This window comes from Neolamprologus brichardi, chromosome 8 (genome assembly GCF_056152115.1).
Source record: "Neolamprologus brichardi isolate AB-2024 chromosome 8, ASM5615211v1, whole genome shotgun sequence".
NCBI classification, from domain to species: Eukaryota; Metazoa; Chordata; class Actinopteri; order Cichliformes; family Cichlidae; genus Neolamprologus; species Neolamprologus brichardi.
The window spans coordinates 842,501-867,882 of NC_142111.1; the positions used below are offsets into that span (position 1 = coordinate 842,501).

General features: G+C 40.1%; 1 protein-coding gene across 1 annotated transcript; it reads left to right on the forward strand.

The window, feature by feature from the left end:
- Positions 1-3,638: 3,638 nt before the first annotated feature.
- Positions 3,639-24,272, forward strand: LOC118454981 (uncharacterized). Its single transcript, XM_087845227.1, has 9 exons — positions 3,639-5,774; positions 7,109-7,285; positions 11,006-11,070; positions 11,178-11,241; positions 13,097-13,206; positions 17,268-17,342; positions 23,594-23,687; positions 23,761-23,864; positions 23,981-24,272. Exons 1-9 carry the CDS (start codon positions 3,639-3,641, stop codon positions 24,270-24,272), a joined length of 3,117 nt encoding a protein of 1,038 aa, XP_087701353.1.
- The last annotated feature ends 1,110 nt before the right edge of the window (positions 24,273-25,382 follow it).

Sequence of the window (25,382 nt, forward strand, 5' to 3'; positions counted from 1 at the left end):
CTGACCCAAATTCCTGGATCGGATATCAGCAAGAAATAAAAAATGTAATCCGATCCATTAAATATCAAAAAAGCACCTCACAAAACTTGCTACAAGGCATAACCCGGCTCATAACCGTAGCACTTGCAGCAGTGTGCATCATGTGATAGAGCGGCTGTGTGGAGCTTCGCTACCAAACCAGCATTTCATCTCCGAGGACGTTTTCCCAGAGAGAAGTAAAGCAAGTGTGTAAGTTCATCTCTGAATGTTTGTAAAGCATTCCCACGTTAAGATTAACAACCAATATATGGAGCGACTGCCTCTCTCTCTCTCTCTCCTGCTGCTACTTCAAACGTGAAACTGATCAATGATCAGCTGATCGGCTTTTCTGTCACGAGTCCGTCTCTCTTCTTTGTTTTTGGCCCACTTTGCGCCAAAAGAGGAAACCAGCAGCTAAACAACAGCAGCACGTTTAAGCTTGATAAGCTGTTGTTAGAATTTATTTAATATTACTTTCTACACCAGGATCCTTTTCTATGCAGCTGACGGCTGGTAACTGTGCAGGGGCGGATCTAGCAAAGTTTAGCCAGGGGGGCCGATAGGGCATTAACAGGGAAAAGGGGGCACAAAGACATGCTTTTCTTTCTTATTCTCATTTAAAATGTCGAGCTTTTAATAAATAATTATCTGACTCTTACACCCAAAGTTTTAATCTGATGTAAAAAATATATATAAGTCCATTACTGTAACTGTTAATTCTAATATACCCTAGTAAGCTATAGTACTTTTTCCTTTGGGAAGGTACCATCTGTGCAGTCTGCAATTCTGTTGAAGAAAGATGTTGAATCTATTTAATTATTCTTGAAAAATAATTTATTTCTGTGCATTTTCCCTCTGCATCAAATTAAATTTGATTACATCGATTAAGCATCATGAGGTGGGGGGTGTGGGTGGTTCCCTATTTTTTTTTGCTGGGAGTTTGCAACACTATTAGTTAGGTTGCTTAAAATTTCTGATAAGTACTCTTTAAAATACCAGAATAGGAAGGATGGAGCAGGTTTAAGTTTATTAGATTGGTATTGCTGAACTATGAAATATTTTGGGCACAGTGTATTTTTTACATACAGGTATAACAGAATAGCTTTAGTGTTGTTATTTATTTAAACTTGAGTATAAACTTATACAAAATGCAGCAAGATATTAAAAAAAAACAGTTTTATTGATTAAAAAACACTATATCGGATTCATATCGGTATCGGCGGATATCCAAATTTATGATATCGGTATCGGACATAAAAAAGTGGTATCGTGCCATCTCTAGTTAAGACATTTTAAGTTTTTAAGTTTTAAGTTTTTTAAGTTTGTAAGTTTTTTCAGATAAAATAAACACATGCAAAATGAAGGCAAAAAAACAAGAGCAGAAAGCTGACAAACCCACTCGATTGACCAAAATCAACTCAAAATACTCCCACACGACAGAAATTCCCCTCTTCCTCACTGGCAAATAAAAGCTCATTCTCAGTTAAGTTGGTTACCTGTGTCTGCACTTGGGTCCTATTTCTCTCCACAATAATTGTGCAGTATTTCCGAACAGTGTATATGTGTCTTTTATTTTATGCTGATTTAAATATAAAAGAGGGAGTCTGTTTTATTTTCCTGCTGCCAGTTTAAAGATGGCTAATTTTAAAAAAAAAATCAGAGGAAGAGAGTAAAATAATGTTCTATTTTGTAATATGCAAATTATTGAAAGAATTTATTTCATTTCTACTGTGAGTCTAACGTAACTGGGGGTAATTTTTGGTGCAGACCTATAGTGTTAGAGAAATTAAGCTCGATACTTTGATACCTCTAAACGGAGCTCAGCATGTGTACTTTGTTGTTTTATTTGCACATGGTTTTGATATGGCTGTGATGTATGACATTTTGAATGTTAATGGTTACTCACCATCAGTATTACTGAAAAGAGAAATATGTGAGTTTATGTTTAGTTCTCATATTTCATGCATTTGACTATTGCGTGTTGTACAGCTAAAAGAAAAACTGAAACTTTGAGATTTGGAAAGATTTCTTACATGAGGTTGATGCAATATTTTGATATTTAATTTAAACTTTAAATAGTTCATAATATGATAATGGACCTGGGTTATAGGTTAGGTGTTTAGAGAGAACAGGAAAGTCCGAGGACCAGGACGAGCTTCTGGTCATAACAGATGTTGAGTCAACCACTTTGAGGAAAATCACCATGAAGAAGATGCACACGTACACACTCACACATATGTTCACACTGCACTTACCTTTGAAGTCAGGTGTTACCGAAACAACTCTTAATTCTTTAAAGGCCCCAACGGACACTTTTATTTCATTTAAGTGTGCACACTCATTTTATTTCTGATAATTAGGGTCAATTTGATTATTTTGTACTCTTTCTGTACAAATTAGAGAATCTTTTTTATGCATTGTAACATTATAAGAGTTGCTACTCAACAGTTATTCTTGTGTCTGAGTCATTATTGCTGCTCAACACTTTGGCTTCTTACGAACTTATTACTAGCCCAAGTAGTTACTGTGCTGTAGTTCACTTTTATATCTCTAAAACGGCATTGAGCACTTGAAACAGCACATCTCACCTTTCCTCCCAACCATTTAGCAGATGTCCATATGAATGGCAGCACAGTGCTCTGATCAGCCAGGTAGAACTAAATAATTCAGAAGGCCCTCTGTGTTTGTGTGGCTGCACTTTACTGCAAGCAGTTCAACTTTGTCATTGTTGTGTCACAGGCATACAATTTGTTGGGTGTATATTACATATGTGGCTCTCTGCCCTTGGTTTAATTTTAGTGGGTGGGATATTTGTGTGTCAGCTCTCCTCCTGAGCACAGCACATATTTGGATCAGTAACACTAGTTCTTGAGGAAAAGCGAGAGGACTTTGCGGCCCCCCCAGCTATGCCTTGGTTTCATCTGAGAAGCCTGGTAAGCTATATTACACTGAAATGAGCTCTGTGCTTTTACCCCCAGGGACACTGGGTATAGAGCCACATCTAGGCAGAAGGCGCAGACAAAATCTGCTGTTTACTGTTACTGTTATCAAACTTGGAAAAGATTTATAGCCTCTTTGAATGGACTTTCCTTCCTTGTGTGTTATCCTTATCCTGCAGATTAATTCTAGCCCACAAAGTTAGCTTAGGAATGTCAAGTAAGTCGAAAGGATCAGGGACTTAAATCCTGAAATATGGTCTCAATAGTGAAAGATGAAGTCAAGGACCTGGTTTCACTCAATTTGACAGATATGTTACTCTATAATCTAGTCATCTATATTTATTTAATTTTTTAAATTTTGATTTAATGTGTAAGGCTTTACCTCTTACCTTTCTTTTTGCAGTCTCAATTTTCCAAATGAAAACTTTAATGACAAAAAAAACATTTTGTTTTTATACTTTGTAGGTTAGTTCAACTCTGAAGAACTGATTGCATACTACAACTTGAATCCCAAGCTAGAACAGATTCCATGAAACAGAAGGCAAAGACAAAAACAAAATTCTATGAATAAATGTGAGACAGAATAGTTCTAAAACATGTCAGTCTCCTTCTCAAGAAAGAAAATGGATTTTATTAACACTAAAGGATGGAAAGTCCAATGAAACTAAAAGCAATGTAAGAATGAAAGCAGTTCAAAGCAGAAGAAGAGGCTCCAGTGAAATGGAGCATCATACAGAGGAAGAAAATAAAAAAACAGGACATGGAAAATTGCATGCACAACACAAGAACGATAATGACTTTACAGGTGGGAAAAAAAAGATGACCAAACATTCACCAAAAGTATTCCCAGCCATTCAAAATAGGATTAATAATGGGTTCCACGCTAAGCCTGAGAAAGAGAGGGTAATAGAAAGTGAGGAATCAGAGAGTGATGCAGGGAGCTCAGTGGAGGCATCGGTAAAGGAAATTAGTAATAATGAGGAGGAGGAGGAACAGAGTAGCGATGACGAGCCAGTTAAGACGCAGGCTAGTGAGGAAAGTAGTGAGCGATCTGAGGTGTTGAACACTCAAAGAGATACAGAACAGTCAGCAAAAAAACAATTAGACAAGGACGAAGGTGAATCCACCAGAAGTGAGTCTGAGGACCAAGAAGAAAAAGAGGGGAGAAAAGAAGAGGAACAAAAACAAGAAGAAGACGAGCAGGGAGGTTATCTATGTGAAACTATCAACCACGACAGATTTGCAGAAAGGTCTAAAAAACCAACTGCTGATAAAGCCGTCAGACAACACAGAAACACTCCCGCAAAGCCTGCTCAAGGATTGAAACACAAGATGTTTAAAAAGACAAAGGATCAGCAGGCTGCAAAGACAGAAAAACAACGGGCCAAAGCAGAGAAGCAAAGGTTGGAAAAGGAAGCCAAACAAAAAGCCAAGGAAGAAAAGGAGAAGAAAAAGAAGCCACAAAAAGAGTACAAATCTCGTTCTACAACAGAAGGGGTTCAGCCTCCAATGGGTATTTCTCTTATCAGGACTGACCCAGCAAAAAGTGAGACCCAGTTAACAAATAAAGTAAAAAATATCAGAGGGAGAGATTCTTCTGTAGAAGTTGATCTAATCATGCTTCCCAAAGCCAGAAGTGAAGAACTCGAAACCATTCTGGATCCAGAAGAGCAGCAGGGCCAGAGTGCCATTAACAGGAAGTCACAGATGTTGCTCTCGGGGAAAGTCAAGACATTATCTCTCCAACGCAAAGCAACCACGATTTTGGCAAAGCCTGATAAAGAAGAAACAGTTACACGCACAACTGATGGGGGGTTCAATAATTTTAATGACCATTTGATCGCACAGGAAAAAGGTATGAAGAGTTTGGGCAGGCTGTCTGGCTGGATTCAAAAGAAAATGCCACAGGGGTTAAACTGGAGAAAAAATCTTTCTGCTTGGATTAAAGCAATTGGGATTTCTCGCTGGCTCTCAATTCAAGCCATAAACCAAAAACATGGCCTAAGAAAATCTAAGGGGAATATTTTCAAACAAAAGATGGCTGTAGGAGTTGCCAGTAAAGCCAACCTGGCTAACAGGAAAAACAAGAGCTCCACTGAGGACAAAATTGTTGAAGAGAGAGCAACCTTCCAGGGTACGGACAAGGAAGGAACAGAAGAAACAGTCCTAGGTGGGGAGAAAGTTGTAGAAGCCAGATATGCTGTTGTACTCCCGACGATGAATAAACTAAGCAAGGAAAATATAACAGAAGCACCTAAGGCAGATCTTCAAACTTCTACTCCAGCAATTCTACCAGCAGAAGCCACAACCCCAGAGCTCAGACCTCCAAAGCCAGGTGTCAAGTCTGTGCTCCTTGTCAAACCAGATCTAAATGTCCTAAAGGGCATCAAGAAACCCTTGTCTGGAGGATTAACATTAGTTCAACATGAGCCTAAAAGCAGTTCTGGACTCAATGAGTCCACCACTGAAGACAGAAACAGCAAAGGCAATCAAGATAGAGTCAATGTGTTCGAAGTTGCAAGAGGGAAGGTGAACACCTCTCAAATCAACATAACCAAGATGTCCTTGTCACTGGGTGGTCCAACACAGGCCTCAGGACAAGAAGAACAAAGAGGTAGTTTAGCTTCAATGCCCACTTCTGCCACTCGACCATTTCCAAATGGAGAGTCCAGTGCAGAGAGATCAGGTGTTCGGTCTTTGTGTGAAGAAGAAGCAGACAAGGAAGTAGCTCATCTGATGGGTGAGGGGAGAATATGTTCTATCTCCAAACCAAAGGTACATTGGACTGGGAACCCACGGATGAGTGGAAAGCCTCAGGTATGGGTTACATTTTTGTTAGTGGACTTTTAAACAAGCATTGTTTAATATGTGGCTAGAAAACGTGAAATACATTTATTTAGGTATTAAAGGCTTTTTGTAAGGCCAAGATTTACATTTGGATAAAACAAATAAGGGAAAAATTTTCATACATAAATAGCAGGGGTGCAACGATCGAACGAAAAAAATGTTCATGCCTTTTTAATTTGTCATTTATTAAAATTATAAATATATATATTTAACTCAAAAGTACAGTTTTTAAATTTAATGTTGCTGAAACAAAAAAGTAATAAATATATATATATATATCTGATCGAGAAATTACTCATCTTTGGAAAAGAGAGTTTATTACAGAGAAATGTCTCTTTCCAAAATAAAAGCTATACTATACGCTTCTTCTGGGCTATATTCTCAGCAGCATATTAAACATATCAGGTCCCCATAAGGAGAATCATGTGCTAACGGCTGTCTAAATGACTCGGGTTTGTTTGTAGCATGCGTGCTTGTTGTTTTTGTCTGCTTCCACTTGTCTTTGCACTAGGATGATGTCGGCGTAAATGTGCAGTCATATTCGTTGTGTTCCCACTAGTGCTGTCAGCGTTAATCTGAAATGACGTTAACGCCACAACACGGCAAATCTCCGTTAACGAGCTACCGCGGATCGCCCCGTGCGTGGAGCTGGACGGCCAACATGTTAGCGAGCTAACTGCGCTAACGCACTAGGTCCCACCAATGTAATTGAGCATTGCGTGGCACATCCAACATACTGTTTTACTTTTGTCCATGACGCGGTTACCTTCAGGGTCATACTTCACATGAAAACCAAAATAGTTCCAAACGCCAGATCTGAATGAGGGTGGGGAGGTTCAATTTGCCATGTTGCAACGAGCTTAACTTCTGTCTTGCTAGCTTGCCCTGCGCTCAGTGAATCTGCGTTCGACTACTCCGCCTAGGCTGCACTGTCGAGCGCAGATCCACTGAGCGCTCAACACAGACAGCATCGTCAGAAGGAAAGTTGATAAAATAAATTAAAAATTTGTATTGTTCATACACATGCGTACCAAACTGAAAGCACTGTATCGAACGGTTCAATATCGATACGACCATCGTTGCACCCCTAATAAATAGATGTGTAGCTAACCCTAACTGTAGCCTGTAATCACATTGATGCTAAGATGGTTAACATGTGTAAAATCTTGGTAAACTAACAATTAAGCGAGTGCTATCATTGCACGCAGCAACAATAGCACTCAATATGTGTACTTCTCTCAAGCTATGCTCAAGACAATACATCTTTCAAGCTTAGTTGTCAATCTTTTTCTGTGTGGGCTCAGGACTGGTTGTGCGCTGAGAACATGTTGCCCCATCAGACAGTGGAGAAGCTAACCAAATGGACAGTCTATGAGGATGAAGGCCAAGCCCGGCCCATCCCATCTCACAATGGCAGGGAATGCTGGGAATCAGAAGATCCCAACCAGGAGATGCTAGAGAGTCGACTGGTGAACATACAGGTATTGATACTCTGTTTTAGTATAAAACTACAAATCACTTCATGACAGCAATATTTAAATGCTACTATTAGTTTGAAAGGGGGAGAAGGCATTGGGATTAATAAGAATTTAGCATTTCCAATTCGATTATCGATATCCCTTAATATACTACACAGAACAGTTTTCTTTAAAGTAATGCAGTAAGTTACTCAATTTCTTGCTGGAGAAATTAATTTGTTTTAAATTTAATGTTGCTGAAACAACAAAGTAATAAAATAAATCTATCTGATCGAGAAATTACTCATCTTTGGAAAAGAGAGTTTATTACAGAGAAATGGCTCTTTCCAAAATAAAAGCTATACTATACTCTTCTTCTGGGCTATATTCTCAGCAGCATATTAAACATATCAGGTCCCCATAAGGAGAATCATGTGCTAACGGCTGTCTAAATGACTCGGGTAAAGTTTGTAGCATGCGTGCTTGTTGTTTTTGTCTGCTTCCACTTGTCTTTGCACTAGGATGATGTTGCGTAAATGTGCAGTCATATTTGTTGTGTTCCCACTAGTGCTGTCAGCGTAAATCTGAAATGACGTTAACGCCACAACACGGCAAATCTCCGTAAACGAGCTACCGCAGATCGCCCCGTGCGTGGAGCTGGACGGCCAACACGTTAACGAGCTAACTGCGCTAACACACTAGTTCCCACCAATGTAATTGAGCATTCCCCATGTGATGTTTGTGTAATGTATGTATGATCAGAAGGGTAAGATGGCGCTGGCAAAGGTCGGCAGCCTTAACCCAATTTCCTTCGGGGTCAACCTTCAGGATCAATAAAGTTTTATTGAATTGAATTGCTCCTCAAATTAACAGAGCAGGGCCAAGTTAAAAAAATTAAAAAATATTTTTATAGCAGCTGCCGTACAGCTCAATTCAGTATTTGTTCTATGTTCAATTCAATTCAGTTCAATTCAATTTTATTTATATAGCGCCAAATCACAACAAAAGTCGCCTCAAGGCGCTTTACTCATGTAAAAGAATTATATGGTTTTGACAGTTTGGTTGGTTGGTTGGTTTGGTGACCATTATCCATTTTGATGTATAGACTTGCAGTTTAACTGCCACTACACTTTAATTTGTAAAGTTTTTCTTTTAATTAAAAAACAACTACTTTGAGAATTATCCCATTGTCTTTTTTGCACTACTCAGAAGAGGCTGTCCTCCTGCTGACAAAAAAGTAACTATGTAACTTTTACTCCGAGTACATTTTAAATGAGCTACTTTTTACTTGTCCATGACGCGCTTACCTTCAGGGTCATACTTCACATGAAAACAAAAATAGTTCCAAACGCCAGATCTGAATGAGGGTGGGGGAGGTTCAATTTGCCATGCTGCAACGAGCTTAACTTCTGTCTCGATAGCTTGCCCTGCGCTCAGTGAATCTGCGTTCGACTACTCCGCCTCGGCTGCACTGTCGAGCGCAGATCCACTGAGCACTCAACACAGACAGCATCGTCAGAAGAAAAGTTAATAAAATAAATTAAAAATTTTGTATTGTTCGATACATATGCGTACTGAACAGAAAGCACTGTATCGAACGGTTCAATATCGATACGAGTATCGTTGCACCCCTAATAGGAATGTAAGCGTTTTCAGTGTGAATGAACAACTCTTTGGAAACAACTGAAAATGATGGAGCCACTTCTCATATCCTCCCTGGTGAATTTGATGTGTTGGTCCACCGAGTTAATGTGATGTGGTGAATTGATTTTCACCCAAGTGCCATCCACACACCTGAACTAATGACTTTGGTAGGATAGCAAAGCCCTCTTTTCATCTTCTTCCATGTACAAATTGGCCACAATGGGTGAAACTAGGGAACCCATGGCACACCCAAGTTTCTGCCTGTAGTATGATTGTAGTAAGATTGGGGAAACCTGCAGTCAGCTGAGACTGAAGAAGTCACTTGGATGAGTGATGAAACGTTTCTCCCACTGAAAACGCTACGGCCAGATGGACAGAATCAACTTTTGGGGATTTACTTACCTGGGTGATTGAGCATGCATCAAGATGCATAGAAACCTATTATACAAATGCATATCCTAACACTTGAATGAGTACTGATCATTGAGGCACAATTTATATATAATATAATATAATATAATATAATTATAAATAATTTATTTTTTAATAAAGTGGGAGTTTTGTCTTCTAAATAAACAGAAAAACTCATCACCCTTCTACTAGAAAACATAGATTTACCCATTACAGACAAGACACAATAGCACCACCATGATGGTTTAAATAAGCTGAGAAATTAAAGATTTGCTGCTGGTGGATTTATTGCCTGCTCTTTGTATATACAATAGACCTTATAACACACTGCATCACACTGTCATGAGGTTGCAGCCTCATAACACTCTTCCATTGCAGCAAACTGAATTTTTTGCCTGCTGTGGAAAGCTTTCCAAAATAGTTGACCAAAACAAATCACACTTTAAACCAGACCTTCCCTATGTGTGGGGCCCGCCCCCTAGGGGCGGCGCAGAGCCATTGCAGGGGGGCGCGGGATGAAAAGGGGGGAAAACAAAAAAACAACGCTTGGACACTGCTAGCAAGGGGTGCCCACACAAACGCAAAGCAGGAGATGAAGCATTACTGAATATGTTTCCAAACCAACTTCATTCTAAGGCAAAGACTAGAAAATATGGTGAAGCAAATCTGCCCTTTGGTTTCACCTGCACAAGTGCCGAGGTAGGTCTCCCTGCAGGATTGGTTTTTTCTGCTTAGGGAGCAGCGCTGGGCTGTTCAAATCACGGACAAACAGGATCCTATATTCTTGATTTTTAGTTCACAAACACTTGTTGTAATGACTAACTACTCCTGACATTTTGGAGATGTTAGCTCTGTATACAGCGGGATATAAATAACATCAGGCTGATCCTGCCACGATTTGTTCCCGGTTCAAATCACGGACAAACAGGATCCCACAGTTGTTTATGTTTTTAAACCTATTTTGCACAGAGAGGCATTTTTTGAAAAATGTATTGATAGCAATGTTGAATATTATTACACAGAAAAAAAACAACTACATGTAAAATAATTACACCGTGACACCTCTGCCTTTGTACATGGAGGGACAGTAACTGCGTGTGTAAATGTGAGCGTGTAAAACCTGAAGACAGTAAGATTAACAGTATTTTGTCTCTACCTGCTATTCTGCAATTCATCTCATGTAAACAATAACGTGGCGCACAGCGTGACGTGGCACATACCTTTGACGTTGCATGATGAACTCTGTATTAATCGTCCACACGTTAACGCAAAAAATCTCAGTTTTCGGTGATTCGAAACGCTGTTTACGTGGACGAAACAGCTGCGTTTTCAAAAATACCTGTGTAGGTGTGGACGTAGCGTAAAAGAGTTAGTAGTTTATTTTATTACTACCTGTAATTTATTGCAGTTTACTATTTGCTTAATTGTTTACTAAATGTTTGAGGTGTGAAATAAACCGCAATGGAGCAAAATATGGGTGTGTGTGGTTGGAGGATGTGCTTGGGCGCGAACATTTTTCTTGTAAAACAAAGGGGGGCCCAGCAAAAAAAAGTTTGGGAACCACTGCTTTAAACCATCAAGGCCTCTAGAGCAGATCCTTGCCCTTTCTGACAAGCTTCATTCAATGTTAGCCAGACTGCAAGATGCCTGTGGAGATGAGGTGGGGGGTTGAGCTGTCTGCTTTTACAGGTGATGATCCCCGGCAGCCAGAGTGCTATAGAGGTGGATGAAGTGGACGATCTGTCCCAACTGGAGTGAGTACAGACACAGACACACGCACTCACGCATGCACACACGCACGCACACACTCTTTATATTTTAAATTGTGCATAGTTTCAACCTTTCTGTCTAACGGTTATAGAGAGGTGTGTGAGAGTTCTGTGCTTCTGAATTTGAAGAAGAGGTTTCATCGTGACTGGATTTATGTAAGTTTAAATGATTTTGAGTCTTTCTTACTCAGTTCATATGAAAAAAGGTTGTAATTTATTATATATAATCAGCATTTTAGCTGTTCTGCACATCAGAACAGCTTTCAATAAAAAAATTATGTCATTACTTTGTGGAATAAAAATATATATCATCTATTTTGTATTATGTATTATAGTTTTAAAAATGATAACAATAACAAGAAATTGTAAATTGTGTTTTTCCTAATGATTACCAAATGTTGGTGTGGTTATGGTTAAAACCCTTCAGTCCAAAACAACAATTACTGTAAATATTAGTTTCTGTTTCACAATAGTGATCAAAAATAATGTTCAGAAATTTAATAGTAAATTTTTACCATTTACAATTTCTAATGTGCATCACTAACAACTTTACAAATACCATCCATATTATGACTTTTAGTTTTGAGTTCTCAGGGGTGACATCTCACGAGTGAGTAATTTATCTACAATATATAGGCCTGGTCCGTAAACCACCTGCGGCAGTGAAGCATCCAGCCGCCCTATGAGCAGGAGATTTGGGGTAATGGGGTCAGGATCAGAACTATCCGAAGATGCATAACCAAGAGGTTTCGCATTAAGGATCCCTTATACTTCAATGAGAGCCGTGCGGAGGACTTCTTCTGTCACACTCTGATCCTTCAGGATGACCTGGAATGCAGCCTTAACTGACCTTATCTCCCTTTTCCAGGCTCTTCCAAAATGGGGTGCATGCGGTGGATTATAATGGCCATATTGTGGCCAATCACATGCGAGGATATAGGATAATATCATTATGTGAAAAACAGAAAGGGTGAGAGACGCGCCAGTCAAGTGGAGCGTGCGTCTGTCCTCTCAATAAGTGAGTGAGACAGTAGACAGCGGTGAGGAGGGCTGTGCGAGTGCATCGCAAAAACACATAAATATGCCTGACACTCGTAAACGAAGCAGCATCTGGCTGCAGTTTAAAGACTTTTTTGTCTCGGTCTTGGTCTTGGTCTCGTCTCGACTTTGTCTTGGTCTTGACTCGGTCTGTCTGTCTTGGTCTTGTCTTGGTATCGATACCCTCTGGTCTTGGTATTGTCTTGGTCTTGGTTTGGGCGGTCTTGACTACAAGTCTAATAGTCGATTAAAGAGCAGACCACAGCAACCTCCCTGAACAGGCTCCAGTAAACACAGTGGCAGACAACCAAGAAAGGGTCTCCACTATGAAGAGTTGTCAGGTTTTGACATGAGTCACTGCTGACTACTTTCCATAAGCATCTGGCAGCACAAATGAACCAGCTGCTAGTAGATGAGACACACCTGAGCTTCATTAGAAGCTTGAAAATTACCAAGGGCTGTCAGAAAAGCTCGAGAAGATGTGGAGGGTGACAGTAACAGTGGTCCCAGTGGTAATCGGATCACATAGTGCATAGATACAGATGGACAAAATGGTGGTGGCTGACCAACTGGACATAGTGGTGGTAGACAAACAGAAGAAGACGGCCGTAGCGATCGATGTAGCAGTTCCGAATGACAGCAACATCAAGAAGAAGGAACACGAGAAGCTCGAGAAATACCAAGGGCTCAGAGAAGAGCTTGAAAAGATGTGGAGGGTGAAGGTGATGGTGGTCCCAGTGGTAATCGGAGCACTAGGTGCAGTGACTCCCAAGCTAAGCGAGTGGCTCCAGCAGATCCCGGGAACAACATCAGAGATCATTAGCTTATCTTGGAATCTTTCAGTGCTTTAATTCTTAATTTTTCTAAACATTTAGTAATACCCGCATGCCTAATTATATGAAATTGTTTTTTCTCTTAAAAAATAATTGTAAATGTCTGTAATTTAGTTTTTGTCCTTCTTTTTTTTTTGCAGACTTACATTGGAAACATGTTATTGTCCATGAACCCCTTTAAGCCGCTTAACATTTACACAGAGGAGCTGAGACAGAAATACCAGGGCCAAGAGCAGCAGAGAAATCCACCGTAAGCAATATATTTGTGTAGGTTCTCAGTCATCCAGGGCATCTAAGGAGCTTGGAAAAAAGCGACATTGAAAAAACCAAATAGCCATTCAGTAAATGGATTGCATAACATGGAAGAGACACCTCGACCGTACAAGACTCAGCTGTACATCTTTACCTAAAGCAGGGGTGTCGAACTCCAGGCTTCGAGGGCCGGTGTCCTGCAGGTTTTAGATATCACCCTGGGTCAACACACCTGAATCAAGTGATCAGTTCATTACCAGCCTCTGGAGAACTTCAAGACATGTTGAGGAGGTAATTTAGCCATTTAAATCAGCTGTGTTGGATCAAGGACACATCTAAAACCTGCAGGACACCGGCCCTCGAGGCCTGGAGTTCGACACCCGTGACCTAAAGGATAAAGGTTACTCTTTTGAAGATGCCAGTGTTCACATTTGGACTGAGAATACAGATAGTTTGAGATGTCCAATGTGAACAACCATCACTAAATAGACAGGGTAGCTTGCAGCACCAACTGTTAGCCACCTACAATGCAGTGTTGAGTTCCCTTCCCAGGAACTTGAAACCCCACTCAGATCTTGCATCAGGTCTCACAGTGGTTTCTAACAAAAGCTTTGGTGGTAATGACCAATGGCTCTTTTCACACCTTGGCTCTCGTGATGAGTAATATGAATAATTATGATGGGTTAACAACCTTTTTAAGTGACAACCCCCACTAGGGTTAAATATCTGGAACTCTCTACTATTTGAGTTTAGAACGGAAGAAGCCTCTTGGATATGGAACGCCAGGACTGCCATAATGAATTAATTAAATACACCATTAAATAATTAATTAAATGTGGCAATAATTAATTAAAATCGGAAATAATTAATTACATAAATATTTATGACACATGTAATTAATTAATTATTGACACATTTAATTAATTATTTATTTATTTCACATTTTAATTGGAATTGATATGTTTATTGATTAGCATTCAAATATCTCAGTGAAGACAGAAAAAAGATTTACCACAAAGCAAGAAAGCATGAGACAAGGCTAATCAAAAGGTATTGGCTGAAGCATTTGCTTATTACGCCAACCCTTTTAACAAAAGATCTTTTAGCATGCAGCTCCTGTACACAGGGCTCGAAGCAAATAATAAAATTCAATTCAATTCAATTTCATTTATATAGCGCCAAATCACAACAAATGTCGCCTCAAGGCGCTTCATAGATACAGATAATTAATTATTGACACATTTAATTAATTATTTCTTTATTTCGCATTTTAATTAATTATTGCACAGTTGACTCCTTCAGGTCTCACCATGAAATAATTTTATCTGTCAACCTCACCCATCAAACTCAGGGGGCGGGGCTAACGCTGATCGAGTCAAAACCATTGCTTTGGCCTGGTGGCCATTGTTTTTAGCACACAACAACCAGCATATGGAAACTAACAGAACTGAACTTTGAAAAACCCTGTTTGTGTGTCACCAAATACCGTTTTAATATTTTTTTAGCCAAGAATGTAGTGGTTTAATCTTCATGTGTCTGGTCGGTTTCTCAAGATACAGCCTCTTTGCAAAAGTGCTTCGATGATTTCGGAGATGTCTGCCCAGTCTCACAGCAAAGCGTGGGATAGACCCGCTCACCTTGCAAGCAATCGAGCTGTTATTACCATCGACAAAGCGCAGGCCCCGGTACACCTGTAACAACCCCCGCTGACACTGACTTATTTTACTGAGGTTATATTTATCAGGGTTTTATTTCCTGATGTTCTTATGTGTCCTACGTGTTTCAGTCGCCAATTCTGAATTATAACTAACATTAAAAACATGTTTAAGGAGGAGAGAGAGCAAATAAATTCAATTAACAGCTGATCTTTGGGTTTTTGTTCAGTAATCAGCGTGACCTGCGTATAAACGCATAAAAGAAATAACGTTGGTGTTTCCGTCATGTAGTAACTGCTTTAACTGTACAAAGCTTGTTCGACACTATGAAACGCATACAGACTTCATGATGTTCGGCTAATATTTTTATTGTGAATATTAATCATGAGGGTAAACGGACCTGTACACCACACGATATCTTCAGCTCTATGAGTTAACACAGAGTTTCCCAGCTGACTAATGTAACGGTCATCTACGAATATGTCACGGCTCATATCAATATAATTTTACAGAAAATCATCCTTATTACTGCCAACTATTCCAGAGACGTGAAAATCTACAGCATAAAGAACAAAACATCCAGAAGTCTGCACGATGTGTTTCATAGTTTGTAACAAGCCTTTGACAGTTAAACATAACATGACCGAAAAAGAGGAAAAAAAATCACAAATTATATGTTAACCTCATTTATTTTTATTTAAGTAAACTCTAAATATTCTAACAGACAGCTGGTGCTTAGACTACAGTTGCTATAAGTAACTATTAAAAAACAGATGATATAATATTTCTGTCCAGGTTGCAGTCTTCATGATGAACACGCTGCTGCAAACTCTGCTCCTCTCGGTGGAAATGCGCCTTCTCTTCTCTTTCTTTAAAACATTTTATAAGTCAGTTTACTCTCAAGATTCACTGTTGAATCCAAAACACACCAGATAAAGAAAAGCGAATGGTTCAGTCGAACACATGTGCCAGTGAACCATTAAACGTCTGTAAAACTGTGCAATTATGAAACGTAACTTTAACCTCAGCCAAACCGATTTGCTCAGTTGTAAATAAAACAGCGAAGTAAACGTGACCCGACAGACAAAACCTGAGTGAATTAAGTCCAGCGTTTAACACTGAGAGCTAAAACTCAGGTGAGGTTTCAAAGCTGTGTGCCGGTGATTGGACATCAGCCGCTGATAAAGTGGGTTCGCCTATAAAGTGCTCTGTTGGGAAACGAGCTCCAGCAGCTCTGCGCTCGAGGAAAAACTATATTTACTTATCTTGTGCAGAAAAATGTGCTGACGTTGCGTAATATCGAGCACCGGCTGCCCAGTTAAACTGTGACTATCACCAGGTAACGTGGACGTGTTTCTTGAATTAGCAGCAGGTGTTAAACAACCGCTGACAGGTGAGGAGGAGGAGGATGCATGCAGGTAAACTGAGGGCCTGTTGAGCTGATCGCTGATGTCGTGAGAAACACTTCAGCTCGTTCTTTATGTTACAGAAGCACAGAGACACAAGACCAGGCGGAAAGAGACGATCGTTCGGTGAAAATGAGAATCTGCAAATGCAACATGTGAAACACAGAGAGTGGAATATCCAAACAAACCGGTTAACGTGGCCCCCACCCCTCCAAAACAAACAAATACACACAAAATAAACAGTTAAGCTGGAACACCGGGGCTATGAGCTCGGTGTCAGCTGACTGTTAGCAGAGCTAGTGAAATGTCTGAAAACATCTGAGCACTTTTGCAAACATGTTCTATGTTGACAACCTAACCAGACATTCGCAGCTAAAACACTATTAAAACTACACCATTGCTGCCTGTGATTTGAAATGCATTCTGGGATACCAAGTCCACACAAGCAATCGATTATCTAGGATTGACCTGCCTTGCCTTACTTTGCACGGCAACCAATCAAATGTTAGAAAAGCTGCATGGCTACGTTAACCCCGCCCCCTGAGTTTGATGGGTGAGGCTGACAGATAAAATTATTTCATGGTGAGACCTGAAGGAGTCAACTGTGCAATAATTAATTAAAATGTGAAATAAAGAAATTATTAATTAAATGTGTCAATAATTAATTTAATGTGTCAATTAATAATTAAATATGTCAATAATTAATTAATTACACGTGTCATAAATATTTATGTAATTAATTATTGCCACATTTAATTAATTATTGCCACATTTAATTAATTATTTAATGGTGTATTTAATTAATTCATTATGGCAGTCCTGGCGTTCTCGTCTCTCTCGTCGAGAGAGAGACGAGAAATGTTTTTGCAAAACTTAAAGAATTCTAGTTGCTTTCTTTCCAAGCTCCATAGCCCACACCAAGCAAATACTCCTCATACTGCAGTAAACTTCTGTCCTCCTAAAAAATGTTTTGGATGTTTTATTGTTCTCTGCTTCAGACATGTTTATGCCATAGCTGACGCAGCCTTCAGCTTTTCTCAGACCTCCACACAGGAACAGTGCATCATGATAAGGTATTGACAGAAATACCAGTTTCACTTGGGTCATTCACACACATAACACACTGTGTGTATATGTATGTATGTATATGTATATATAGCAAAGATACTGTGCAGGGACCTCAAGCTCCCAGTCCTCTGGTAGAGGACCCAAGCTTGAAGGATAAAGACCGCCTGCAGGGGAGAGAGGGGAATTTTCAAAAAATATATATACTATAATATATAATATATCTGTATAAGTAATCCCAGGGGTTACATGAAGAAGATGTGGGACCTATGGGCTGCTTGATATTCAACATCTACACCAACGGTGAAACAACTAGTAGCACTGAAGGTCTGACAGGGTTCATCCCCAAGGATCACCAGAAGGGACCAACATCGTAAATAAGACTGGCTACAGATAGCAACTATGGAATGGAGCAATCGTTAGCCACCTCCTTGACATGGATAACATAAACCTGTATGCCAGGAGTGAACTAGACATAAACTAACTGAACCACACCACTATAGTCTACAGAAATGACTTTGGAAAGTCATTCTGACTTCAGAAGTGTAGTCAGATGGTAATGAAGAGAGGGGAGGTAGTAAGAATGGAGCGGATTCCACTACCAGAGGGCAACATTGCAGACACTGAGGACAGCTACAAGTACTTGGGAATCCCAGGTACTTGGAGCTGGAACCCCACGGGCAAATGGGAACCATGAAGAATCCGCTATCAGATACCACGCTGGGATAATAAGCTGACCAAAGGAGGAAAATGTATGCTATGTGTTCTAACCCTGTGGAACTCCATAATTAACCTTAGTGTGTGAAGAGGACTCTCCATTTACATGAACAAATTAGAGTCTATTTGATAGATATGACTCAAACCACTGCAGGGCAGTACCTTTAATATCTACAGCATGTTCTAATCGCTGTAATAAAATATTATGATCAACAGTACTGAACACTGGACTGAGGTCTAGCAAAGCAAGCAACAACCAAAGAGATGAGTCTGCTGTAGGGCTGCTTGATTATTTTCACTAAAATTGAGATCTCGATTATTTGACAATATTAATTTAACCCTTTAAGACCTACCATAGAACCAAGTCCGCGAGAGCTTATATTATTTTTTTACATGTTGCAGTGCCATTTGTGGGAGCATTTCAAGTTGCTATACATCAATACAACTGTTATAGCCCATATTTTAATAATATGTCTGCATTAAGTCCATAGTAACTACATTAATTGCAAAAAAAGTGCAATAAACTACAAAAAAAATTGAAAAATTGTTTTTTTTTTTACATATATTTCTACTTGGAGAAATTTAAGAGGTTTATCCCTCAAAACTTTAAATACAGAAAAGTTGCAAAAAATAGTTTACAACAACAGGAAATTTATTTTGAGTGTCTTCGTAGTTTTATTTTGGAGATACAGCAATTTTTATATACTGCAGGAAAAACAAAAAAACAATCCTATGATGCAAATTTGTAAAGAAAACAGCATGTGCATCAAAATAAACTATTTCCAGCAGTGCAATTCGAGTTCTAAACATCCCAGAAACTATTCAGAAAAGTCAAACATGACTTATAAAAACACCACTATAGACTTTTAAGGCCTACAAGTAAAAAACTACATTTTCCGCCAATATGGCGTCACTTCCGGTTTCAGACAGAAATGGCGGACATGCGATAGTTCGCGCTGAAATCTGTTTCCATGTGGGAAGTGTTATGAACAGCTGATCGGATCGGCAAAGCGTGTTTCTGGAATATTATGTTTTTGTTCCTGCAAGCGCTTTTTATGCAATTTTTGCAAAGCTTTATGTGGAAGGAAACCGTGACCTGGGACAAGCTGATGGCATAAGATGTAAGTACAACTCCTCTGGTTTCATATGCAAAAAAAATTATTGCGCTAGCTTACGCGGTTCAGGTTCTACAGGGATTTAAAGATAGTTACACAAAACGGAGTGTGCTGCTCAGACCGGCTTTAAAGGGTTAACAATAACAATGTATTGAATAATGACTTTAAAAAAATAATATAAAATAGTGTGCAAATACTGATAACAGTGCAAATGTTTCCAATATAAGAAATAAATGAAAAATGTAAACATCTATGTTTAGTGAACTTTGCAGTGTTGCTCTGTGGTGCAGCTACGACACTGTAGCAAAGTTTACACACTGTGTCTACTTGATCCACGTCTGACTCCGTGAACCCATAAAGTTTCCACACCACTGAAGTTTTTTTTTACCTCTTTTCAACCAACGGCAGTCACTCTCCTCTCCAAAGAACTTCTGCTTAGCTTTCCGAGCTTTCCGAGCTTCCCTCGCGTTCTCTTAATTGTTGTGACCCGTGTTTGAAATGCAGAGAGGTGCGCTCGATTTGCCACACGGAGCAGCGCGAGAGTAAAGCATGAGGGAGGTGCTAATAATCGGCTCAGTCATTTTTAATGATCATTGAAAGCCCAGATCGTAATCGTGATTAAAATTCGATTAATTGAGCAGCCCTAGTCTGCTGTTATAGAGCATAAGAAGATCATTTGTAAATTTCACGAAAGCTGTTTCACTGTGATGCAGGACTGTTGTGCAAAATTTGGTACAAATCATATCATTACTTAATGATATGATTTGTAACATACTTAATGATATGCATACGACACAACAGTGGTGGGTCTCATCAAGGACGACAATGAGACCTACTATAAGGAAGCAGTGGAGCTTTTCATGGAGTGGTGTACCAACAACAACTTGCTCCTGAATGTGGATAACGCCAAGGTGATCAACTTAAGGAAGAAGTGACCCACGTTCACAGCACTCTACATCAACAGCACTGCAGTAGAGAGCCTGCAGCACTGGAAATTCCTGGGAATCCCAGCACACTTCCTCCCTGGTCAAGAAAGCCAACCAACAGCTTTTTGAGGAGGCTGAAGAGACCGCGTCTGAGTCCAGAAGTTTTCACCAGCTTCAACAGAGGCTGTCAAGCAGTCTCTCTCTGGCACAAGAACAGCAGTACTTCAGACAAAAAGGGGCTGAGAAGAGTGGTGAGGTCAGCTGAGCGGACTATTAGGGCCATGCTGCCATATATTGAGGGACTGGCCAAACAACTCTCCTCATCAAGGGCAAAAAAACATTATCAGGCACACCTCACACTCCATCCACGGCCTGCCCTCAGGTAGACAGTCTTGAAGGAGTTCCCAGAGATGCTGAGCACTTGTTGGCTCTTTTGCCTTCACTCTGCGGTCCATCTCAGGTTACTGTGGAGGCCAGACCACCTGGCACAGTACTCCATGCTCCTTCTTAGTCAGACCACCTTTACACAGCCTGGTGGTGTGTTTGGGGTCATTAAAAACAGAAATGATTGTTCAACTAAACGCTCCATGGATGCATGGAGAGAGAGCATTCACCTTTTCTCCGTCTTACAAAGACATGGCAAGTGGAACCAAAGAGATCTCGATGATGAGAGCAAACCACAGATTTCCACTGATATAATTTTGTTATAAGTCAGAACAAAATCTAGAGTGTGATCAAAGTGGTGGATGGGTTCTTTTACATTTGAAATTGGATACTAACACGATGATCTCCAATGAATGATGGACACCCCCCCCCCCCCCCCCCCACACACACACACACACACACATATGCAAGACAGTGTACCTTTATATTTATCAAAATGTAATTCTGAACAAATCCTAACACCATATAAACTCCCATTTTGCAAACATTCCATGTTATACTCCAGCTAACCCCTTCAAGACTCCTGTGAAAAATACTTGTTTTGTTTTTACTGAATTGTGTATATAACTACACATGAGAATCGTAAATAAAAAGAAGCTCACCTCCACCCACCCCAAAAAATCTGTGTAGAGTATAGGAACATAAATGCATATATGCAGAAAACCATACAGCTGGTTATCCTTTGCCTAACTCCGGAATCTTTGTCCGGAGCCATCATATTCACATCTCAACAATGGCTACTGGCAAGTCGAGATGGACAATGAGAGTTGGGACAAACATGCTTTCATTTGTCTATTTTCCGTGTATCAGTTCAAGGTGATGCCATTTGGAGTAAAAATGCACCAGCCACCTTCCAGCAGTTGATGGAACTCATTCTGGGGGAGCTGTGGGGTAAAATTTGTTTCATATATTTGGATGATATCATTATATATTCCCCATGTCTGGAACAACACACGAGACATACCTTATCTAACTCACCACCAGGAGTTGGTGCTTCCTGTGGTTGGTAAGCCAACAGAAGAGTACAGGGTGGGCCATTTATATGGATACACCGTAATAACATGGGAATAGTTGGTTTCATGGGAATAGTATTAAAGTCCTGTTTGTGGCACACAAGTATATGTGAGGGGGCAAACTCCTCAAGATGGGTGGTGACCATGGTGGCCATTTAGAAGTCGGCCATCTTGGATACAACTTTTGTTTTCTCAATAGGAAGAGGGCCATGTGACACATCAAACTTATTGGGAATGTCACAAGAAAAACAATGGTGTGCTTGGTTTCAGTGTAACTTTATTCTTTCATGAGTTATTTACAAGTTTCTGACCACTTATAAAATGTGTTCAATGTGCTGCCCATTGTGTTGGATTGTCAATGCAACCCTCTTCTCCCACTCTTCACACACTGATAGCAACACTGCAGGAGAAATGCCAGCAAAGGCATCCAGTATCCGTAGTTTCAGGTGCTGCACATCTCGTATCTTCACACCATAGACAATTGCCTTCAGATGACCCCAAAGATAAGTCTAAGGGGGTCAGATCGGGAGACCTTGGGGGCCATTCAACTGGCCCACGACGACCAATCCACTTTCCAGGAAACTGTTTATCTAGGAATGCTCGGACCAGGCACCCATAATGTGGTGGTGCACCATCTTGCTGGAAAAACTCAGGGAACGTGCCAGCTTCAGTGCATAAAGAGGGAAACACATCATCATGTAGCAATTTCAAATATCCAGTGGCCTTGAGGTTTCCACTGATGAAGAATGGACCCACTATTGTTGTACCCCATATACCACACCAAACCATCACTTTTGTTGTTCCAACAGTCTTGGAGGGATCCATCCAATGTGGGTTGGTGTCAGAGCAATAGCGGTGGTTTTGTTTATTAACTTCACCATTCACATAAAAGTTTGCCTCATCACTGAACAAAATCTTCAGCGTGAACTGAGGGTCCTGTTCCAATTTTTGTTTTGCCCATTCTGCAAATTCTGTGCACCGATCTGGGTCATCCTCATTGAGATGCTGCAGTAGCTGGAGTTTGTAAGGGTGCCGTTTGTGAGTAGCTAATATCCGCCGAAGGGATGTTCGACTAATGCCACTCGCCAGTGACATGCGGTGAGTGCTACGCTGTGGGCTCTTGCTGACTGAAGCTAGGACAGCCACTGATGTTTCTTCATTACTGAAGGTTTTCTTGCGTCCACATTTTGGCAAATCCAACACTGAACCAGTTTCACGAAACTTAGCAAGCAGTTTACTAACTGTAGCATGGGAGATGGGTGGTCTCGTAGGGTGTCTTGCATTGAAATCTGCTGCAATGACCCGGTTACTGCGTTCACCAGATATCAACACAATTTCGATCCGCTCCTCACGTGTTAACCTCTTCGACATGCCAATGGCTGTGAACAAAGAGAAACTTGTAAATAACTCATGAAAGAATAAAGTTACGTTGAAACCAAGCACACCATTGTTTTACTTGTGACATTAACAGTACGTTTGATGTGTCACATGGCCCTCATCCTATTGAAAAAACAAAAGTTGTATCCAAGATGGCCGACTTCTAAATGGCCACCATAATCACCACCCATCATGAGGAGTTTGCCCCCTCACATATACTAATGTGCCACAAACAGGACTTTAATATCACCAACCATTCCCATGTTATTACGGTGTATCCATGTAAATGGCCCACCCTGTAGGACCTTTATTTTAAGATTTTTTTCTTGTGGATGTACTGGATAGCAACTTGGGATTAGTATCTTGCCCAAGGATATTTGGCATGCAGACTAGAGAATCCAGGAATCGAACCACCGATTAGTAGGTGACCTGCTCTGCCACCTGAGCTACACCTGCCTCTGTAGTAGTGTGAGTCATGGTTAGTAGGTCATCCACTTCCATTCCAGCTACAATTCTGCATCTCGACTGATATTGAATGGTTTCAGGTTTTATACTGACATTTATAGTTCCAACAGCTGATAGTCTACAGATTTTCCTTCAGCATCAAAAGTAGGATTTTGTCATATTATGTAATTGTCTGTAAATTTGTCCTAACTTTTCTGTGTAGTGGCCAAAGTGGTTCAGGGAAGACTGAAGCTACCAAACTTATAGTCCACTACCTCAGCTCGATGTATAAGGGCAGAAATTACAACCTCCGACAGGTAGGTCAAAGTATGTTCATCTTTCAGCTATTTTTGTCTGTTTCTTACCATTTTCTTTCTCTTCCCTAAATAGCCCATGGAGGTCTTTCCAATCCTAGAGAGTTTTGGGAATGCCAAAACAATCCTCAACAGCAACTCCAGCCGCTTTGGCAAGTACCTCCACATCCACATTCTTCAGTGAGTTTGCCCAACTTAACTCTTTGTGTATTTGCATTTTTCCATTTTTCTGGTGTTACTAGCCCTGGGGATAACTGGTTGTAGCTGTTTTATTTGTCTCTCCTCTTGGTTGGCAGAGGAATTGTTGTAGGGACCTCACTCTCCAAATATCTCCTTGAGAAGTCCAGGGTTGTTTTTCAGGTGAGAGTATTAATTAAGGTGTGTTGTTACTTTTCAAAGAGATACAATTTTGATCAGATTCAAACTGTCACAGTAGCCATGGGTCAGTGTGTCAACCACTCTGGTCTCGACTTAAATATCTTAATAATTGTTATGACTGCCCAGAGAAAGAATTCTAGTGACACAAGGGATACATTTTCTCCAGTGCCAGAGGTAAATTTCCCAAGATTCCCAGAGAAGGAATCCTAAAGATGTATGTCCCTCTCTCTTTCTGGCCAAATTGAATCTGAGCACTATATTTGCAGATATTTTGAAGCATTATATAAATTAACTTTCATGTTAAAGGGTAATGGGACAAAAAAAATGATCTCCTTAAAGAATCCTTAATCAAACCCCTTGTTCAACATGCTTAAATGTGAATTAAAGCAACCTTTGTTCTCACCCACTGCTGTTTATTCTACACTATGAAAATCTACAGTAAAGCTACAGAAGTTTAAAAGAAATGGGTCTATTTAGACACAGATACCTGAGTCTATATAGGGGCATGAGATGTACTAGACAGTATTTATTTCGAGTCTTTAGAAACTTTACATTACCACAGGGATCACCCTTCACATCTTTTCTTTTCTTGGTATTTCTCCAGCTGTGTTCCTTTTTCCTGATTTTCCTGTCACTTGGTAGAGCTACATCTATTACTATGGCTGTCTTCCTCTGCTTGTCTATTACTGTCTGGTTGGTTGGCCATCACTGGTTTATCTGTCTGTCTTGAAGTCCCACAGGAACTTACTTGGTCAGTCCCCACCCTAGGAGGCGTGTTCCTTTTTTTCTGTTTTTTGTTCTTTCTTTTTTTTTGCCTGTCCTATCCAGCAGTGTAGAAATCAGAATTACTGTCTGAAGGCCAAGAAAAATGCCCAACAGACTTACTTTCCCAAGTGACCGTTACCACTTTTGGTCCACTTAGTCATAGTTTTCATAGTTTTTCATAGTTTACATAGTTTTACATAGTTTGCATAGTTTTCATAGTTTACTAGACTTTTGTTAGGATTATTTTAAGTTATTACTATCAGAACAGAGAGGACTGGGGATGGGAAAGAGAAAGAAAAGTGAAAGAGAAATTGGGAAGAAAGTTAACAGAAGGAGAGGGAGAGAAAAATAGAGGAGAAGACGGTTTGAGAGAGTGAGAAAACGGACTAAATATCTGCTGCACCATGTGGTGAAAAAGATAAGCAAAAAACAACACAGTAACAACCACCATATGCAAAACAGTAAATATGATGTCGTCTGTGTGTATCTGCTTGTATACCTGTGTGCACACTCGTGTGTGTGAGTGCGTTTGTGTTCATAAGGTTTCTCCATGTA